General features: G+C 41.4%; 1 protein-coding gene across 13 annotated transcripts in view; it reads right to left on the reverse strand.

Annotated features, from left to right (window-relative positions):
* Positions 1-19,110, reverse strand: part of igf2bp2a (insulin-like growth factor 2 mRNA binding protein 2a) — a 187,652-nt gene that overhangs the window by 114,711 nt on the left and 53,831 nt on the right. For 5 of the 13 annotated variants that reach the window (XM_084689419.1, XM_084689421.1, XM_084689429.1 and 2 more), the window contains 2 exons: positions 4,051-4,099; positions 1,588-2,406 (listed from right to left, as the gene is read on the reverse strand). In XM_084689419.1, coding sequence (XP_084545545.1) covers positions 1,588-2,376 — 789 coding nt within the window. In that variant the 5' untranslated portion in view covers positions 2,377-2,406; positions 4,051-4,099. Of the gene's footprint in view, positions 1-1,587; positions 2,407-4,050; positions 5,476-19,110 lie in introns of those variants that run through there. The other 8 variants (XM_084689423.1, XM_084689422.1, XM_084689424.1 and 5 more) reach the window with 6 other exon arrangements.

Genomic DNA, 19,110 nt, shown 5'->3' on the forward strand with positions numbered 1-19,110 from the left:
CTGGATCAAGACGAGTTCAACACACCCTATGACGTCAATTTCCGGTTATAAAGATTTTCCACCATTTTGAATTTTAAGGAAACACGTTTTTTCGCTTCAACTACTTCTATTTTTGTCAAATCTTCCCCAGAATTGGCACACATTATCATCAGACCAATCCTCACAGAAGTTATCAAAGGATCTTTGATTTTCAAAACCGTTTGTCCGGTACAGCCAATCAAAATCGGCAACAAAGCAACCAAACAGGAAATTGGGTCATATCTCAGCTAATCTTTGAGAAATCAACACAAAACTTAATATGATGACTCGGAACCCTCTTCTGAGGCTGTCCAATTAATTTGGTGTCATGTGATTACTGGGCGTGGCCGCAGGAAGTAAAAATGTGTTTTGGCCAATAACTGTTGATTTGTTTGCTTTTATGAAGGGATTCCTTTGTCTCATGATATGTTGGGACATCCCGTGTGTGATACATGATAACTTGTGATAATAGCCGAATTGATCCGGCCGCCATTTTGAATCAATTGAAAAACGTTTTTTCTTCACTCCTCTTACACATGTTGTCCAATCTTCACCAAATTTGGCAGAGAGTATCTTCAGACCAAGCCTCACAAAGAGCTTCACATGATTTTTTGATTTTCAGGACCGTTTGCCCGGTACAGGCAGTCAAAATGTGCAATTAAGCCAGCAAACAGGAAGTTGGGTCGTATCTCAGAAAATCTTTGATGGATTCACACCAAACTTGCTGCATGCCCTCGGAACCCTGTTCTGAGGATTTCTTAAGTGTTTTATGGGTCATTTGACTGCTTGGCCACCACATTGCTGCTTGCAGCTATATTTTTGATGTAACGTTTCCATTTTAACCGGCACTTCTTTTTGTTCCTACTAGATTTGTGGTTTTTATCAGAGCCTGTCTAAAGGATATTAGACATTCTCTGTTTCTATCTTCCGTGACCAGTCCAAAGGTCCAATCAGGAGCTGTAATACTGTAATCACCATGACAACTCAATGTTGGGCGCAGCCTGTGGGTCACAAAGGTTGTGTGTGTCATTTGCAACAACGCAGGCTAATCGATTTGCTAACGGTACCTGTTTCTTCCTCAGCAAAAGACATGGAGTGCTTTTAACCTGACAAAAAGCGAAATGTTGATAAAAAAAATCGCTAATTTCAGACAAGTATGCATTTGTGCTGCCGGTGGGGAGCACAAAACCGATGTGTTTAATCTGCAATGAGACGGTTGCCCGCCTTGTCAATAGTGATAATGTGAAACGTCACTATGACACAAAGCATGGACACTACAAAATTACCCCCAGAACTCCAGAAAAATAAACCATCACTGTTGTGGACCCTGGACTGAAAGGACATTTGGTGAGTGGACCTTTTGGGTTTCTAATTGAGTATTGACACGTCACTGTCAGAGATGAGGCCCACGATGGTTGTGTCGTCAGCATACTTAACAAGGAGGTTGGAGCTGTGCATTGCTGCACTTTTGTGAGTGAACAAGGAGAACAGGAGAGGGCTGAGCACGCAGCCCTGGGGGGTGCCTGTGTTGGTGATCAGTGTGGATGAGGTGCGGTCATCGATTCTCACCTGTGGCCTTCCCGTCAGGAAGTGGAAGATCCACCTGCATAGGGAGGTTCTTAGTCCCAGGTCCACAAGCTTGGAGACCAGTCTGGAGGGGATGATGGTGTTGAATGCTGAGCTGTAGTCAATGAACAGCATCCTCGCATACATATTCCCTTTGTCCAGGTGGGAGAGAGCGGTGTGCATGGTCAGGGCGATGGCATTGTCTGTAGACCTGTTGGACCAGTATGCAAACTGCATAGGGTCCAGGGTGGGAGGCAGCGAGGAGCAGATGAATGATTTGACTAGCCACTCGAAGTACTTCAGGATGACAGATGTCAGTGCTATCGGGCGATAGTCGTTCATGCAGGTGACCTTGGAGTTCTTGGGCACAGGGACAATGGTGGTCCTCTTGAGGCAGGTGGGGAGTACAGACATGCTGAGGGAGAGGTTGAAGATTTCACTGAAGACCCCTGCTAGCTGGTCAGCGCAGCCCCTGAGGGCCCTACCTGATATGTCGTCTGGGCCAGGTGCCTTGCGAGGGTTGATCTTTTTGAAGCAATGCTTCACCTCAGATACAGTTAGTGTAGGCACACCACTGGCTAGGCCTTCAGGTAGCTCCACTGCAGGGGGGTCACTGTCCCTCTCAAAGCGAGTGTAGAAGGCATTCAATTCGTCTGGCAATAGGATAGAGGACTGGGTCTCACTGTAGTCTCTCCCTTTGTAGCTGTCCCTTTTTAGCCTGTCCCTTTGTCCCTGGTAGCTTCCTGGGTTTTTTGTGTTGTAATACAGTTTTTCACAATTGCTAAAACACATTTCTTGAAACAGTCGACCATTTTCTCAAAACTGTAAACACAAAACCAAATATTCAAACTCAATTTCTAAAACCTCTGACTCTTCTGGCAAAATCAAACACTCGCCCCTAAACCATGTAACCTGTGCTAAAAAATCAAACAATGCTGTCAGATCATAAACACAGCAAATCAATATATAAACACCATGGAGCAATCATTAGACAAAACACATAAAAATGGAGAACACAACATCCAGGCCATGTAGTTCCATGTAAAGACAAATTTGTTTATGTGTACACAGTAAATGCATTTACGTAGCAATAAAGAAAATTGTTTTGGGATTTTGAAACACTGGATTTTGATGTTTCAACACCCATTGACACTTTCCTGATGTATGACTATGTTTAGCTTGTGTTCTGCACCTCTGTTTTGCCAACCGTCACTGGAGGAGGGGATCCCTAACTGAATTGCTCCTCCCAAGGTTTCTTCAATTTTTTCTCCTCTAGTTAGTTTTTCTGGGAGTTTTTCCCTGTCTTCCTTGAGGGTTGAGGTCGGCTGGGTGGCAGTTCTATCAGTGTATGTGAAGCCCTCTGTGACACTGCTTGTACTGTAAAAAGGGCTATACAAATACTGTGCATTGGATTTGGTTTGAAAATATTACAGTAACCATCACAACTTACAGTAGTACTGTCAATAAAGAACAAAGAATAACGGTGTGCTGGAACCAGCCTTGAAAACACTCCACACCTATGTCACCAAATGCCAATTCCATTGCCTGTAGGATGATTTACCCTGGTATATGGGTTTCGGTCATAGACCTTTCACCGCCACACAGAGAAAAAATCTTCAATTGGGTTGAGAAAAGGGCTGTATGGTGGAAGGTAAACATTTACGTAAAGTAAAAAATGCTATTCTTGTATATAGACACCACGGTGAAAGCTGACATTGTCCCAAACCAGCAATAGAAACAAGTGTGAACAATTTTGAGTCATTGTGTTTTACAGATGACAACTGTGTTGTAGTTGTGTTTACTGTTCGCCCCCTTTGTTTACCATTTTGCAGCACAAGTGCATCACAGTGCAAAATGTGTTTAGTGAATGAGAATGTGTTTAGAGTTTTGCCAAAAGAGTGTCTGATTTGACAAATTGGTTTAGTTCACTGACCATTTGATTCAGGGAATGGGGTTTAGTGTTTTAGCAATCGTGAAAAACTGTAAAATGATTTTTGTTGTATTTGCAAATTTCTAATGCGCCTCCTACCTTGGGCGTGCCACAATGCAGACACAAAGACACACACACACACGTATTCAGACACACAGACACTTCAGGGGAGCATGCAGACAAACAGAGCTGCAGCTGAATTAAGTTGTGTTCACACACATCCCCCTAACCTTAAGAGTCTGGCTAACTGACAAACTGACTGACTGGCTGGCGAACTGGATAACTGACTGACTGGACAATTGGATGACTGAGTGACGGACTGACTGACCAGAAGATTTGTAAGCCTCTAGGAGTGGTGGTAACACCTCACCTGCCAACAGTATCAAGTATCTCTCTCTCACTCACAGAGACAGAGTAAGACATTGTGAGCTCAAGTGGTTCAAGGCAGGGTTAGCGGCTGTGACCTCACTTCCTGGTGCTGGTCTAACGCTCATGCCATGACATCACACCTAGAGGGCAAAGCAGACAGAACTCACCTCCCACTGTAGATGAGGGGGAATGTTCCGGACCTGAATCTTCCTGTTCCTGGAGAGAGAGAGAGCGAGAGCGAGAGAGAGATTAACAGAGCTGAACCGATTCTTTCACAGAAGTTACTGTTGTCTGACAGTCCAGGAGTCACTGACACAGGCTAGTCACCACCACCATTACAACACCCTCCAACACACACACACACAAAGTCTCACAGATCACAACACAGTTCATGTATTAAGTCTCATTTGCTAACACAAGGTTCACTGTTAGACATAAAACATAACCCAGACTGAAATGGTGTTTCTGATTCTGAGTGGCTCAGAGGTTTGAGGTATCAGAGGTGTGGAGGGGAAAGAAAGCGTTGACAGAAGAAGGAAAGTAGAGAAGAGCCGCATCAGGTGTGTTTCTGTTTGGCCAATAATAATGGTTCTTTCTGTAAGTACTTAAGCAGGGCAGTGGTCTAATAGCACGTGCCCGATAGAAGTGTGTTTGTCTGTGTATGTATGTGTGTGTGTGACTGAAGGTATTGTGTGTTACAGAGCCCTGGGCCGGACTGACAAGAAGTACACAGTGGACCTTCTCAGGTCAGGGCCATGAAAAAGCAATTTCCCTCTATTGAGCGCACTTGGAGAGTGCAGCCACACAAACCACTGAGTGACCGCAAGCTGTTAACAACTACATTAATGGGAGAGAGACAGGATCCACCAGCTAGGACAGACTGTGGGACTCTAGACCAACTCATTAGAGAAGCAAGTGCTCCCAAGGAAAACAATGTGAGAGAATGAAGAGGGGATCCACTCAGACAAAAGATGAGAAAGGAACAGGGGGATGGAGAGGAGGCAGGGAGGGGAGGAGTAGAAGCACCATTGAGTACCATTGAGGTTGGTACTCACACAGAGATGCATAGTTTGCAAGCACATACACACAGACACACTCACACATACAAACAAGGAATTCACATACACATGCAGCACATTGCACACCCTCACACACAATCTCTTATTCTCTCTTTCAGGAATGCTGTATTTCTCTGTCTCCTTCTCTCTTTTTGGCCTTTCCCTCCATCCTCCTCTCCTCCTCCAGAATGGGCAGCAGCCTGGCTGTTGGGATCACAGGTCAGTTTCCTGTTCGTGGGGCAGGGACTTGCAGTGGGACTTGAATGAAAGAGTCTTTCTAATTGTGCTGGACTCAGGATGGAGAGGAGAAAAACAGTGTGGCACACATCTAGGACACCCACTCCCTTCCCTCCTTCCACACTCCCAGGCCTTGTAGCTCTACAACGAGAACACAGGCTTCACCACAGACACAAAATGTTCCTCTCCATCAACAACCTTTAGCGTTTCAGCAATGTTTAATTGTCTCCGACATGATAAGGAAAGATATATAAAGACATATAACAGTTATTGCACCAATTACCACTGAAGAACAAGGAATGCAATATTTTGAGCTATTCAAAGATACATCAAATAATATTGTATTTCGGTGTATTTTGCACAAACATCCTTGATAATGGAAGGATTCCTGAAAAGCCAAGTATGGCGAGTAATGCCTCTACTGACTCTAGATAATCTATCTGACTAGACAGCTCACAGAAAACAGATTTCAGCCAGGGCCATGTTCTCTATTGTGCACCTGCTAATCAATTTAGCTCTCGAGTGTTAATTAAAGAAGAAAGGTGAGGAGAGAGGTTGGAGGAGAGTAAAATAGAGGAGAGAAGACATAACTTCATCCTCTGAAAACTGAACAAATCTGCAGAAAAGTATAGAATCTGTTTGATTGGTTGCCACATCCCTATCTCTCTCATCTCCCAAGGAACAAGGAATAAAAAGTAGGGATGGTGAAAATGAAAGAGTATCCGACCTCCACCACTCCATCTTCCCCTTTATTTATTTACCTCACGTCCCTGTCTTTGTATCTCCTACACCTACTACCTATCTCTGTCCCCTCCTCTCTTCCTGGATGAAATTGACAGCTGTCCTCCCCACATGTATCTCTCACAATAGTGTGCTTGAAATAAATTGGGTACAACCCCCTGCTTTAGCAGAGTACACCAGTGCAAATATCTTGTAAATATGAAGTCGGGGTAAACCTAATGCCCTTAGTCAGCAGCCCCCTTCTCCTACAATCACCACCACCTACTTGCCAAAAGCCCAAAATGTACTCCAGTTGAAGATGCAGAATAAACCCGCTGGTTGGCTAATGTTTGTTGAAAGAAAACCATGCTTTCTGCTTCTGGTTTGGGGCGGGGTGCAAAAAAGAAGAAAAAAAAGAAAGCCTCTCAATTTTGTCCTTTTAATATCCAAAAGTGTCCGTGTTCATTTGAAAAGCTAATATTTACTGCTCCCTGTTGCACTGCATAGGGTAGAAAACACACGTGTGTAAGCACACACGCGTGCATACTAATATGCACATGTTAGTGCTGCCAGAGGAATGTGAACCTCTAGGAGGGTGGAGCTGAGAAGGGGGGAGAAAGGAGATATTCACCCGTCGCCAACACCTTGCCATCCTCCTAATGCACATCATCTGATCTTCGCTGTCAAAACTCACAAATTAAATTCACCATTCATAAATCACAGCACTATATGGGGACGGCCTAATTGAATAAGGAGTATTTGCCTGCCAATAGGTATGGGGGGAGGCAGAGAAAAACACGTCTCTCCTGGGGGGATATAGGGGAGAGTTGGAGGAGAGGTAGATGAAAGATGGGGGAGAGATGGGGACAGAGGGAGGAGAGAAGGATAAGAAATGGGGAAGAGATGTAGGGGAGATAGAGTAGACAGAGGAGAGGTAAGGATGGAGGAGCGATAGAGGAGAGATGGAGGAGACAGAGTAGAGATGAAGGAGAGATAGAGGAGAGATGGGAGACTGAGGAGAGATTGGTGGGTTTCAAGCCTAGCCAAGTTTCATTTCTAAAAGGAAATACCAGAGACAACTGGACCTGCTGTTTATTAAAGATTCTTTATAGGATCTGTGGTTTGAAAAGCTCTAGAGACCACAAGTCTTTAACAACGATAGAGATTTTTCTTTTATGGATATTTGCAATCATACTTTCTTTAATCCCTTCTACCATTAAATGAATGTGTGCTGATATGCCTTGCTTGCCTTGTCCATATAAATCCAGGGCAAAAACATATTTTAGAGAAACTGTGTTTTATGAAACATTGTTTACCTTTTCCTCTTTCCTGTTCCCTCTTTCACTCTCTGAACCTAAACTTTCTCTACTGTTTCCTCCTCACCCTCTCTCATTGCCTCTCTCACTCTACATATATTTTCAGTCTTGTGACTCTCATCCTTTCTGTCACTTTCTGTTTTCTTTCTTTCACTCTCTCTCTCTCACTCTCTCCCAACAGGGTTTCCAGCACCCCTCATCCTCTCACTCAGACTCCATAGAGCACAACACACAATAATCTGTCAAATCACATTGAAAAGAGAATACATACGTGCTTCAGGTAGCAACAAATTAAATCAGGTCTGTGGACATTGGCCATGTCTGAGGACTGGGTGTATTGAGTGCAGAGCGGGTCTAGTGACAGACTTCATCCGCTCAGAAGTCTAATGTTCGCTCCTCGTCCACGGAGGTATCTCACCCTGACCCTCTCCCAGCAAGCAGAACACAGTTTACTTCTAGAACCCATTGTGGAGATAAGATGAATACCCTGACCGTGCCCTTTAGTAAAGGCCTTGAAGCGCTGCAGCTCAGTAGATGCTCACCAAAGAAAAACATAGGCTGCCCTTTAGATAGAATGATTACATTGTATGTGTGTGCTATTACATAAACAAGATAGATCGCAGATAACACCATCTTCCTAGTTTTGAGACAGAAAAAAACACATTCAGAACCTTGATGTCCTTTTTCTCTGGATACAAAACTCGAAAGTCATTACTTGTAACACTTGTAAGACTTATTCAAAGCAAGGAATTGTATGTTCATATCTTTAGACACTGCGCATGCAGAATCATTAGTTCAAATAAATAATATCATGAAATACCATAGGAACTTTCACTTAGATCATCCACACACAAGATACCCTTAGTTTCACCATTGTTTGTACAATCATTACATATTGTACTACAAAATATGTGATACGTTTCATAAGATAGTACATCACCATAAATGGACTGAGAGAATACTATAGACAATGGAATCATTGAGCAAAATCTGAAATGTATTGATGAAATACAATCAAATTACATTTCTTTTGTCAAAGCAAACATAATTATCTACAAAAGAAAACTATTCTACAGTACGTAAAACATGTACTGCTGTGTTCACCTGGCTAAAAAAACAAACAAAGCTAAATAAAGGATTGATTACTCTCCTACCTTTCCCTCAACCCTATCTTGTGGATTTGTCTTTTCATCCACATAGCAATAGATGTTGTCAATACTTCAATACAAGTGCACTGATTTTCTGTTGTCTTTGATGAGACATGTTTGGTGAAAAGATAAATAAGAAAATAAGACAGTACCATTCCCCAAACTATTTCAATTGTAATAGAAACTAGAGAGGGTACAATTTCTGGGGAAATTGTAGGGTGTGCTTGTTTGCGTCGGTTGCAGGTGGGTCCGTTTTCCCTTCTAGTGATATTTTCAAGCATTTAGCCTACTCATATTGCATGATTCATACAACGTTGTCACTGGCAGAATTTCAGATTGATTGCAATTCAAACAGTACCGTCTGCTAACTGAAAATAAGCCCCCAAAAACGTAAATAAGTTTGATATTAATTTAGGGGGACATGGCTAATTCAAAAGCAGTTTGCTAAAGCCAAGCTAGCTGCTGTTGCTAGCCACACTTCACTGATTGTTTGAAAGCGCCGGAAATGAGAACGTTTCTTTTTACATAATAATAGCTGTGGCATTGAAGACAGTACTGTAGCCTACTACTACACACTGCAGGGGGCGAGCCGAGTCTGTGACTCTGAGGCTAACGTCAAAACAAGATGCGGTCTCACTCAAATTCCAAGTTTTACACAAATCACAAAAATATGCTGACCCGCTGGCTGTCTTTGCAATCGCCATATCTTTAAAACACTGCTCTCCATTTTGATGTAGAATTGACCCTGGTACGAAATTAAGAAAATACTCATCAGACGCAGATCGACAACAGCTGCCGCAATCGTCCATGGAGGCTGACGGGGCTCTCACGTAGAAAACAACTCAAAGTTTTTACAGCAACCTACATTAAAATCTCACCACCTGCCTGTCTTCACAATAGTCATATCGTCATAACATTTCCCTCTTTCTGGTTTTTCGTGTAAAATTGAACTATAAAATTACGAAAATACTACTATGACGCTTTCTAGCATGGCTGCCTCCTAAAAGACTAGGCGGTCTCACGGGCAACACGCACTTGTTCAATTTACAAAGACTTTCACAACCTAAATAAAAAATCCAAGATTGCAGTTCCACTCGAAATCGCTTTCTCAACAAAGTCCAATGGTTGGGAATTTTTGGGGGTGGTATTTTTCATTCATAATCCAAGCTCCAACTTGCCTGCTAAAACGTCTCTATCACCTTGTATCCATACCTCGTTGCTAACGTGTGCTGAAGTAGTGACGTAGGTTAATGAGTACCCTTCGTTGACAGAATGCACTTTTTTGCCACAAAAACGTTGTAACCTCCTAAACTGTGCAACAGAACGTAAATCCGAATAGAAGCAACGCAATCGTGACCACGACTAACCTTTTGACGTTGTCTATGTAGTCCAAATATTGACTGAGCCTTAGGGGCGCAAAAATAAACAATAATAATAAATATATATGTGAGATAACAAGGGTTTGTGCTCGCCGAAGGCAAGCACACCCCAACTAGAGAGGGTGTAGGGTGTGCTTACTTGCATCGGTTGCACAGGGGTCCGTTTTTTAATGAAATTTTTACAACTGATATTTCTGTAGGCTATATTTTATATCAAAAATGCATAGCCTACTTATTATTTATTAAGATTACATACATTTAAAAGCATAATTTTTTTCTGCTTACAACTCAAAATACTAAGAGTGAAGAGAAGAATGAAATAGCTGTCTTCTCATTTCCCCTGCAAGAGGGAACAGCCTCATAGTTGAATCAAAACGAATACATTTGGCAGACCAGTGTAAAACTGGACCTAATCTCTATGACTTAAACGTAATTTTAAGTTTTCCCTTCTCGTGATATTTTCAGGCATTTAGCCTACTCATATTGCATTCATTTATTCATAAAGAACCCCCTTTGAAGCTTATTCTAACAACGACGTTACCGGGCATATAGCTATCTCAAATTGGATCGCGATTCAAATTGTACCATCTGCTAACTGAAAAATATGCCCCCATAAACGTAAATAAGCTTGACATTTATTTAGGGGAAAATCCCTCATTCATAAAAAGCTCAGTGGTAGCAATCATTGTCAGTAACAACGCAAAATAGCCCTGTGTGGAGAAGCTTCCCCGGTAAATTGTACTACTACAGTATAGTACTAGACTGTGTTCGTCTTGGTAGCGATTGCGTTGGTTGAATTCGATTTAACGTTCCGTTGTACTGTTTAGGCTGAAATGAATTATTTTCATGAACAGATTGGCAAATTTAGACTCTGGCAATGGAGTTTAGGTTAGAAGACACTAGTCAGATAGTTTCACCTATTGAAAGACTTATTTAAGTAAGGGTAGTGCCAATTATGTGCCGCCGTTTGACTTCCTGTAAACAGCTGTGCCTGTACTGTAGAGATGTTTTTGTTAGCTACTAGACTAGGCTACAGCGTTGCAGTGAGATACACTGGTTTGAAACCACAGGTAATGATAATTTCACCCACAAATCTTTTACTTGTAATCTAATGTCATAATAAATCCAACAACGAAAATGTATTTGTGAGTAATGTTTATTTTAACGATTGAAAACAGATGCATCATAGACGGTTGTAGTATGTGTTTCCCGGGCAACAGAGGCTAATTTCATGATGCTAATGCTTCAGTGAAATAGTAGACTACTGTTTCCGCAAGTACATGTACTTCCTTAATAATATTAGCTTATATTGTACATTACACATTACAATTGTGTGTCATATCACAAAGTAAAGTGAGCAAACAGTTATCACCCTTTCACTCTTTGCTTGTGGCGTTTCTGCAGCTGCCTTGCAGTAAATTAGCCTAACCATCTCTCAAAAGTTAATGAGCTGCTAAACCAGAGCCTGTTCAACCCGTTAATTAGTAGCGTCACGTATATGTGATCGTTCGAAAGCGGGCCCCACAGAGTACCGTCACATATATGTGATTCTGAACATTCCAACCGACTATTTTCCGATAGACAAAAACTATATGACAAACACTATAGTATGGTTTCAAAATTTACAATTAGGAGGCTAACAAGTAACACTAGCAGGTAGTTGCATTGCTACGAGTATTACGCTAGGTTGCTAGGTAACGGAAGCTAACTAATGCTAGCTAGCTTTCGTTTTGAAAAAATAACTCCCTCTGGTGGCAGCGTCGGTAATATTTAGAACTCACTCACTCCCTATTAATCCCCATTGTACCAAATTTTGTTGCAGTTCCACCAGAGTTCCACTGGGAGTGATCGCGGTTGAGTGCAAAATGAATGGGAGTCTATGGAGCTAAACGGCTAAATTTGTCTCTTTCGCCTGATTGTTGTTGAGAAATCTCAGATTTGATTGTAGTTTTTGCATGCTCAACATGGATTACAGGTCAAAAGTTGAATGAACGAATACTTATGTCCTTTCGATTTCTTACAGGGTAAGTCGTTGTTGCCCATAACACGCTAGCATTCTGCTAACAAATGCTGATTGGTTAGTGAAAGACTACGACCAGAGATCCCGCTTGATGGCATCCAAAGCAGAACCAGAATGTCAGAGCATTAGCAACATTAGCAACAACATAAGCAAGCCAAAACTCTTTCTAGCATGTGTATTGACAGGGAGAGCCTAACCTGTCAGCTGTGTTGTCGATGCCTCGAGAGAAAAGTGTAAGTAACCAAAGCTTGCCGACAAGCAGTAGCTCTGGTCGTACGATGTGTATGACGTCAATGACATTTTCAAAGGCTTTTTAGAACAGAAAGGCGACTTTAAAAAAAGCGAACATTAGACTTCTGAGCGGATGAAGTCTGTCACTAGACCCACTCTGCACTCAATACACCCATTTCTCAGACATGGCCAATGTCCACAGACCTGATTTAATTTGTTGCTACCTGAGGCACGTATGTATTCTCTTTTAAATGTGATTTGACAGATTGTGTGTTGTGAGTTTTGTGTATTGACTGAGTTTTAGGGGTGGGAAAATAAATAAATAAATAATAAATATATATGTGAGAGAACAAAGGTTGTGCCTTTACCGAAGGCAAAGCACACCCAATTAGAATATATTATTTGGTCAGCTCAGCAGTGGTTGTTTTATCATCAGCTGTTGTTTTCAGAACAAAAAAATGATGTTAAGGAAGAGTGGCTGGCAGAACTAGTATTATCCTTGTGCTGTTGTGTAGTGCAGGCTTTGTTTGGCTGTCAATCATATATCCATGCCCCTCTGAGTTGTAGCCATGCCCCCTTTGCAAAATCAGGGCCAAAAATCAAAAAAAAAAAAAAACTAATCTGAAACTGAAAAAAGATCGGAAACTGAAAAAAAAAGATTTGAAGCGGTAAAAAAAAGGTTTTGAATCTGAAAACATAAAATGTGAAACTGAAAACAAATAATAAAGTGAAAAATGAAAAATGTATTCTAAATCATTCCAGAATCTAATAACATTTGTATTCAAACTGAAAGCTTAGCTTGAATACATGGTTTTATTTTTTCATGTGACATCATACAGTGGTTGTGTCGCCATCTTAAGGACTGAATTGCAACGCCGTCTATCTGCTGTGCTCTGGGCTGTGATAATAGCAAATCTCAAATACATAAATGTACCTTTTACAATGTCCCAAAAAAACCCCTAGCGTCGTTAGAAATGGATTGCTGCTATCGAGACGGATCACTGGACTCCTACAGAACAGAATAAACAATTTGAGCATGTATGATGTTATTCTGACCAGCTAGCTAGCATTATGCTAGCATTAGCTATATCTAATGCTAGCTGTCCAATATAACGTTAATTTTAATGTACTAGTAACGTTAGTTATGTGAGGTATTTTATTATAAGCTTTCATTGTGACAAGGGGAGTCATTGGGCCTCAGTCACCAAATGTTTTTACGAACAAATTTGTTCTCAAACCCCACTTATGCAGTTTTCACGAAGATTCTGGCATTCACCAATGTTTTCTTATTTGGGATTTGTTCTTAGGTAAGAACAGAATTTACGCACACCCAAGAGCACTCTTACGCACAATTGAGAGCTGACATGTTTGCGCAAAATAAGTAGTTATACTTTTTTTAAATTGAATATTTCTCTCCTTTATAATTTTCCAACTAATAATTTTCAGAATCTTACACATATTTGTTTGCTTTGTTTTAATAAATACTAGTGGCGGGCATAGATTTTTTTTTCATCCACATTACATTTACATTTAGTCATTTAGCAGACGAGAGCGACTTACAGTAAGTACAGGGACATTCCCCCCGAGGCAAGTAGGGTGAAGTTCCACACCGTCATTTGGCATGGCTGGGAATGGATCCGGCAACCTTCTGATTCCTTCTGATACTATCCCGACTCCCTCACCGCTCAGCCACCTGACTCATTAATCTGAGATTAATCTAGATTAATCTCACTGTAATATTGGCGTTAATCTAGATTAATCTAGATTAAAATGGCTCATTTGAATTCCGCCCAAGGCATTCAGAACATGTGTGCTACCCAAATAATGACTAAAAGTAAGTCTTTGAGAACGGGTTTCTCAAGCAAGGTGGCGCATTAGACCAGGGGCTCATCTCCTGTTTCCAAAATGCATCACAAACTGCTTGAGAAAGCTGTTCGACAATTATAATTGGTGATGAAAATAAATTATGTTCAATAAGATGTACTTGTGTTTATTAATTGTTTATTAGATTAGTTAGCTTGGCTGATAGAGCTGTGCTGACGGGCAGTGCCGCCGCTCCCATAACGCGCACTACGCGCTGTGCGTAGGGCACCAAGACCTGAGGGGGCACCAAAAATTTGCCAACTGAAAAATCATCATGGTTGTTATAATGACGATATTATTTCAGTAGACCTATATAAATATTACGCACCTTTCAGGCAAAAAACTTTACGATGGTGCCCCCCCCCCCCCCCCCCCCACCCCACAAAAAACAAATACACACTCAACTTTCCAAGCTCGCCATGGGTGCCCTTTCCTATCTCAGTGGCCTGACGAACTTTGACAGTAGGCTAGGTAAACTTTTCGAAAATGGCCTCAAAAAGACAACAGGAGACAGGGGCAGAAAAAGAAATAAACTGCAAGATGATGCCCGTGCATCACTTTCAGGTAAGTACATGTTTAATTATTGTTAAATACGGGAAATATGCTGCTAACTTATAGTTAGCCTATGCATACACCTCGAACTAGCTGACGTTATTGCTAATTTTAGCACACTCAAATATGTTAGGTGCAAACTAAATTTAGATTTTACTGTTAAATATTATCTATGCATTTGAAATAACTGATGCCAGCTAGATGTTACTTTACTGTACATTCTATTATGCTTTTATATTCGATTGATCAAATAGTTTTTAAATTAGTAATAAAGGTGGAGAGCTCCTTGGCTGCATGCTTTCAGTTTTAAATGTTTATAATTTATTTGGAAAAACATGCTGAGAAACGTAAGAGTGGGGCTGATAAATTAAGAGACAAAAATACATCATGCACTCAAATAAAGCCCCCAAATTTTTTTGCCCCCAAAATGTTTTGCGCGCTCGCATTAACTCCGTAACCAGCATCATATCAAACACAGAATGTGGATGCATTGACAGGGCAGCTGTGGTGGTGGTGGCGGGGGCATCATAAAGGAATTATGCGTAGGGCACCCAAATGGCTAGCGGCGGCACTGCTGACGGGCTTGCCTCGGTTGAACTCAAACATCGTAGTTTGACAACGACTCTTCCCCTGCGCTACATCAGTGCTTGGCCCGGCATCTTCCGCATTAGCTAAGGGATGCTTTGCGTTTAGGTGGTATTTGAGACTGGAAGAACTCCTACAGTAAACTAATTCCGCATAATTGCCGAAGTATTGTGAGTATGGAGCTCACTTAGATGAAGTTTTAAGAGATCGTCTGGTGAGTGGATTGGCCTCCGAGTCGATTCAAAGAAAATTACTAGCAGAGAAAGAGCTAACATTTGCACGTGCATGTGAGATAGCGTTGGCAATGGAAATGGCATCCAAGAATTCCCTTGAAATATTGGGAAAGTCGGAGAATGCAGCTGTAAATGAAATTTCTAAATCAAAGTTTGGAAGCAAAGAAAAATGGCAGTTTAGACATGGACAAGGAAGTCCAGATTGGAAATGTGACCAGAAACTGGACGATGAGCAGAGATGCTACCGTTGTGGGGGAGGGAGACACTCACCCCAGGAGTGCCGATTCAAAAATGAGAAATGTCATGCTTGTTCCAAGACACGGCATATTTCCAGAGTACATCGGAATAAAAGACGGACCACCAGGCCCCAGTATGTGTACACTGAGGATCTGAGTATGGATGGAGAAGGTGACCCTTTTGGAGTCTTTACAGTCTACATGGCATCCAGTGGGGATGGAGGCATTAAAGTGAATGTGAAAGTGGGTGTTGAGGTCATTAGCATGCAGTTTGATACAGATGTCCATCGCATCAAAATAAATTCCCACATTTACCCATTAAAAAGTCCAACATCAGATTAAAAGCGTACTTGGGAGAAACAATTCCCCTTCTTGGCTATGATTAGGCACCAGTGCAGTATGGTGACCAGAAAGCAACGCTGCCTCTCATCATAGTGAAAGGCAATGGCCTGCTCTTTTTGTCCGAAATTGGCTGGAGAAGCTGAAGCTAGACTGGAAAAATATATTTGCACTAGGACAAGATACCAAGCATGGCGACCCAGAATTACAAGCAGTGCTTCAGCGCCACTCAGGGGTGTTTTCTGAGGAGGTCAGTGCCATAGAAGATTTCATGGCAACCATAATAATGCAACCTGGGACACAGCCAGTCTATTGCAAAGCCCGCCCTGTAACAAATTCACTGAAGGAGGCTGTGGAAAAGAGCTGGATAGGCTGGAAAAAGAGGGAATTGTTTCCAAAGTGGATCGAAGTCAATAGGGGGCCCCGATCGTGGTGGTACCAAAGGCCGATAAATCTATCCGCATCTGTGGGGATTACAAGGTGACAATAAATAGCCAACTGGATGTAAAGACTTACCCGCGGCCCAACACTGAGGATTTATTTGCGACCCTAGCGGGGGACAAATGGTTTTCAAAGTTAGATCTCTCTCATGCTTACCAGCAATTGAGATTAGACAAGGACTCTGAACAGAACTTAACCATTAATACCCACAGTGGACTGTACCGATACCATAGCCTCAGCTACATGGTTGCCACCGCACCGTCAATTTTTCAATCAGTGATGGATCAGATTCTACAGGGACAAGAAGGAGTGACTTGTGTTTTGGATTACATTTGAATCACAGCCAACACGAAGGCCCTGCACTTGAAAAGACTGGATGCAGTGTTAGGCTGTCTGGCACGTTATGGCTTGAGAGCAAAGTTGGCCAAATACATATTTTTGCTCTATAAGTGTAGAGTACTTGGGGCATTGGATAGACCATGAAGGCCTGCACCCCACACAGGTGGAGGCAATTGTGAATGCCCCAAAGCCCACAAATGTCTCAGAGTTGCGGTTTATTGCTTATTTATTGCTTATTTGGGTTTGTGGCCGTTTTGAGGGCGATTTGTCTGAGAATGACAGCGTTTGGTTTGAGAGCGTTTCGTCTGAGAATTACAGTTTTTTTCTGACTCTGAAGCCGTTTCGCCTGAGTTTGATGACTTTTGGTCTGAGACTTGACGCCTTTTCGTCTTAAGTCTGACACTTGAGTCTGAGATCTGAGGATGTCCTAAAATGAACGCCCTACGCAAGCCATTGCTAATAAACAAGCCAGTCTAGAAGAAATGTCCAGTTGTCCACTTGCCAGATGGCGAGACAAGCTGAATGAAGAACAGCGGCAAGCTCTGTTCAATATTTTTCTCCTCGCCTTCCATTAAGCTAAACACGCACGTCCCATGTCTTCCTATTCTGAAGATATTGAAGTGGCCAGGAGTAAATATTGGAGTGTGTACCAAACAAAAATGTGAGTACCAAACACCATCTCCTGGTACTCACCTGACTAACTCTCTGAGAAAGTTACGTGCACCCCTGCGCATATCTACAGGTGCTGCTGGTTTTCAAATCTGAAAACATGATGGTTAGTCCAATTTGTTCATGTTTCATCGTAATTGGTGCCAATGGGGATGTTCATACATCTCAACTAGGGCGCCGAATATGCTAGGACTGGCACTGGTCAATGGATATCGTTATACTGAAACTTTCATGTTCTAAACTTGGAATATTGTGTGTCAGTTTCTATTAATCTATGCATTAAGAGTAATGCAACAGTTTTCTTGCTTTTCATTTTGAGCAGTAGTATCAATTGACAGTTAGATCATTGTAATGTAAGGAAATAGATCCCGACCGATTTATTGGCGGGCATTTTCCTAACTATCAGTATATGCATTTATAATAGCATATACATTTTTTTATGTATGATTTTTTAAATGTATTTTTTATTGCAAGAACAAAAGTGAACAAACATTCAAGTACAGTGTTTCCTCTATGTTGATTTCTGCTGCCACGGTATCAGAAGTAGGTCTGTACAAAAGGCCGTCTAGTAGTGATTGTTATAATGCATGTCGGAGAATAGCACAGACACACGCTTCACACCGCAATTGAGTTGCGTGTGTGCGTCCTTGAGAACTGTAAGTTGTATAACTTATATTGTCAGTTCATTTAACAGTTCTTGCTAATTTAAATTAAGTTAACTTGTGATTTTCATTGTTTGTATTCTTCACCTGCTTCCTAAATTGCGCATGTCTGTTGATTTGATAGCGATTGCTGCCCTTGCTCACGTTTGTATTTTAGGTGCATTATTATGCTGAAGTAGTTTTAATTGATAAATAGTGGGTTTATTGTCATTATTTGCTACAGAATGCTTAGCCTATCAATATTAAATGAAGCAGACAGTGTACATGCTTTTGAGTGGCCTTCCTATAGTTGTTCGGACCGACCTGCCCCCACTGCTAAAAAAAATCCTAAAGGAAACACTGAAGTGTGAACATAAGATATTGTATGTGTATTGTATCCAAGCAATTAAATATCATGTTGCGTTTTCAAAAATGTGCATTTTGATAATCCGTTGTGAGTTTTGTGTCTACAGTATTGAAAAAGGACATCAAGGTTCTGAAATGAGTGTCGAAGTGATTGTAAAAAAAACTAGATACTGCATGTGTGTGCAGTTGCATGTGTTACTGTAGATGTGTGTCTGTGTGTTTTGACACCGTGGTGGTACCATACTCAGGGCTGCAGACTAACGTTTTTCACTAGGAGCACTGTAGCCACTAACTGAAAATGTTAGGGGCACAGGCAGAACATTTTGTGGGCGCACACTTTAAGTTGACCTGCAACAGAATTTTCCCAATTTACTGATAATGTGCTGTTTTATTTTAGTACACAGTAGGGCTGTGCGATATGACCAAAATCTCAGATCCTGATATAGATCCTTTCATATCCCAATAACAATATACATCACGATGTGGCACATTTTCATTAAATTCAATGAATAAATAGTTTATATAAAATGACCACATGGAGAGGCAAATTTCGTATAAAATATTGTATTATGTACTTACCAAATAAAAAGTAAGTACTCACATTAGATTTTTCTAATTTTTTAAAGCTCACAATTGTGGCCATTTTGGTTGCATATGCTCCTGAAATGTTATCTGTACAACCTCAAAACATATTATTTGGAGTGTAGCCGACTACTTGTACACTGGACAGGTTCTAGTGGCTACTGAACTTTTAAGAGGGCAGTGAAGTCTGGGCTTGCTGCTTGTAGTTTTCCATCGAGGCCAATGATGACGTCCACCTCTGTATTTCATTGGTGAGTTTTCTGGTGGCTGTA

The sequence above is a fragment of the Hypomesus nipponensis genome, chromosome 23 (genome assembly GCF_054491055.1).
Source record: "Hypomesus nipponensis isolate SF chromosome 23, ASM5449105v1, whole genome shotgun sequence".
Classification (NCBI taxonomy): domain Eukaryota; kingdom Metazoa; phylum Chordata; class Actinopteri; order Osmeriformes; family Osmeridae; genus Hypomesus; species Hypomesus nipponensis.